This window comes from Acanthisitta chloris, unplaced genomic scaffold (assembly GCF_000695815.1).
Source record: "Acanthisitta chloris isolate BGI_N310 unplaced genomic scaffold, ASM69581v1 scaffold1381, whole genome shotgun sequence".
Lineage (NCBI taxonomy): Eukaryota > Metazoa > Chordata > Aves > Passeriformes > Acanthisittidae > Acanthisitta > Acanthisitta chloris.
This window is the reverse complement of record NW_008657481.1, coordinates 29899-31344: the sequence shown is the minus strand read 5'-3', so window position 1 is coordinate 31344 and position 1446 is coordinate 29899. Positions and strand designations below refer to the sequence as shown.

General features: G+C 39.6%; 1 protein-coding gene across 1 annotated transcript in view; it reads left to right on the top strand.

Moving 5' to 3' along the window:
- The window catches only part of OBSCN (obscurin, cytoskeletal calmodulin and titin-interacting RhoGEF), a gene marked incomplete at its 5' end in the record, with an annotated part of 106066 nt that overhangs the window by 83323 nt on the left and 21297 nt on the right, over positions 1–1446 (top strand). Inside the window, 2 exons of the mRNA XM_009084716.1 lie at positions 368–527; positions 1201–1317. Of these exons, the coding sequence (XP_009082964.1) occupies positions 368–527; positions 1201–1317 (277 nt within the window). The remainder of the gene's footprint in view (positions 1–367; positions 528–1200; positions 1318–1446) is intronic.

Genomic DNA, 1446 nt, shown 5'->3' with positions numbered 1-1446 from the left:
CAGCCACAGCTACTCTGGGAAACCTGTGCCAGTGCCTCACCACTCTCATAGTGAAGAATTTCTTCCTAACATCTAATCTAAACCTCCACTCTTTCAGTTTAAAGCCATTCTCCCTTGTCCTATCACTCCATGCTCTTGCAAAAAGTCCCTACACATACATTCAAGCTAAGGGGGACAGCATTCTGTTGGATGAAGAGACACTGAGAAGTTAAATGCTAATATGGCAACATCCCTCATTTCCTTCAGTCATTTGTTTTAGTCTGTATTAACCTGACATTTCCTGATTTAAAAGTCTGGCTGCTGGAACTGTGTTTAGCCTCATTCCATCACCTTCTCCTCAGATGTCCTTTTTACTTTGTCTCCACAGTGTCTTCCTCCAAAGCCTGCAGAACTGTGACACTGATGATGATGTGGCCATGTGCTTTATCAAGCATGAAGCAGAGTTTAATAAGTACATCCAGTACCTGGTGGGAAGGGTACAGGCAGAGTCAATTGTTGTCAGCAAAGCAGTACAGGATTTCTACAAGGTAAAGCAGTAGTCAAAGTACCTATGGAATGTGCATCCTATAACCCACTGCATTGAGAAATGTAGTTGTTAATCACAATTGTGATCCTCAAGAGGGTTATTAATAATTTTTGTAGGAGATCTTTGCTAAATATAATAATAATGTGTTCACAGTCTAACTCTTCCTGGTACTTACAATCAATGTGGGAACATAGTTATATATACTTACACATTTGTGAATATTATGAAGATTATACAGATATGAATGTGTCTGTGATTATAGAATTGTAATGAAGGGATGTTTTAAGGGTCACCATATTATAAGACCAAGTGAAGTCACATAAATCATAAGTATTGATAAGCAAATCCTATTTCTCTGCTCCAGCTGCTCAGGATTGAAGTTCACTAGTGAAAACACAAACACAACTCCAGGTCCATGAGCATAGGAGTGGTTGTGGATCTCTTGAGTAGCAAGCATGGCCCCTCTGTCCATCTGATACTCAACCCCAGATCCTGAGTACTCTTATCCTCTCTGTGAGCCTCCTACTCACCAACTACTCCAGTTTGATGCTTGCTAGAAAACAAATGCACATGTTCACACTCACCCCACATCCACATGAGCATTTTCCAGTGAGCAATTTTTTCTACTGTTCTTTATAACAAACTTTCCTCATTCTTCTACATATTTTTTTCAGAGATACACAGATGAATTTGTCACTAATGAAGATCCTTCACAGCCACTTATCCCACCACTGCAGCACTACCTGGAAAAACCCATAAACAGGATCCAGCAGTATCAGATGATAATCAAAGTAAAGAGATTTTGTTATATCTGAGAGGTTTATGTTCTGCTTTGTGCACCTTGTGTAGAAAAAGATTTCATTTTTGTATCCTATTTCTTGGCTTCCTTCTGGAGAAGAGAAAGTTGCATGGAGACCTCA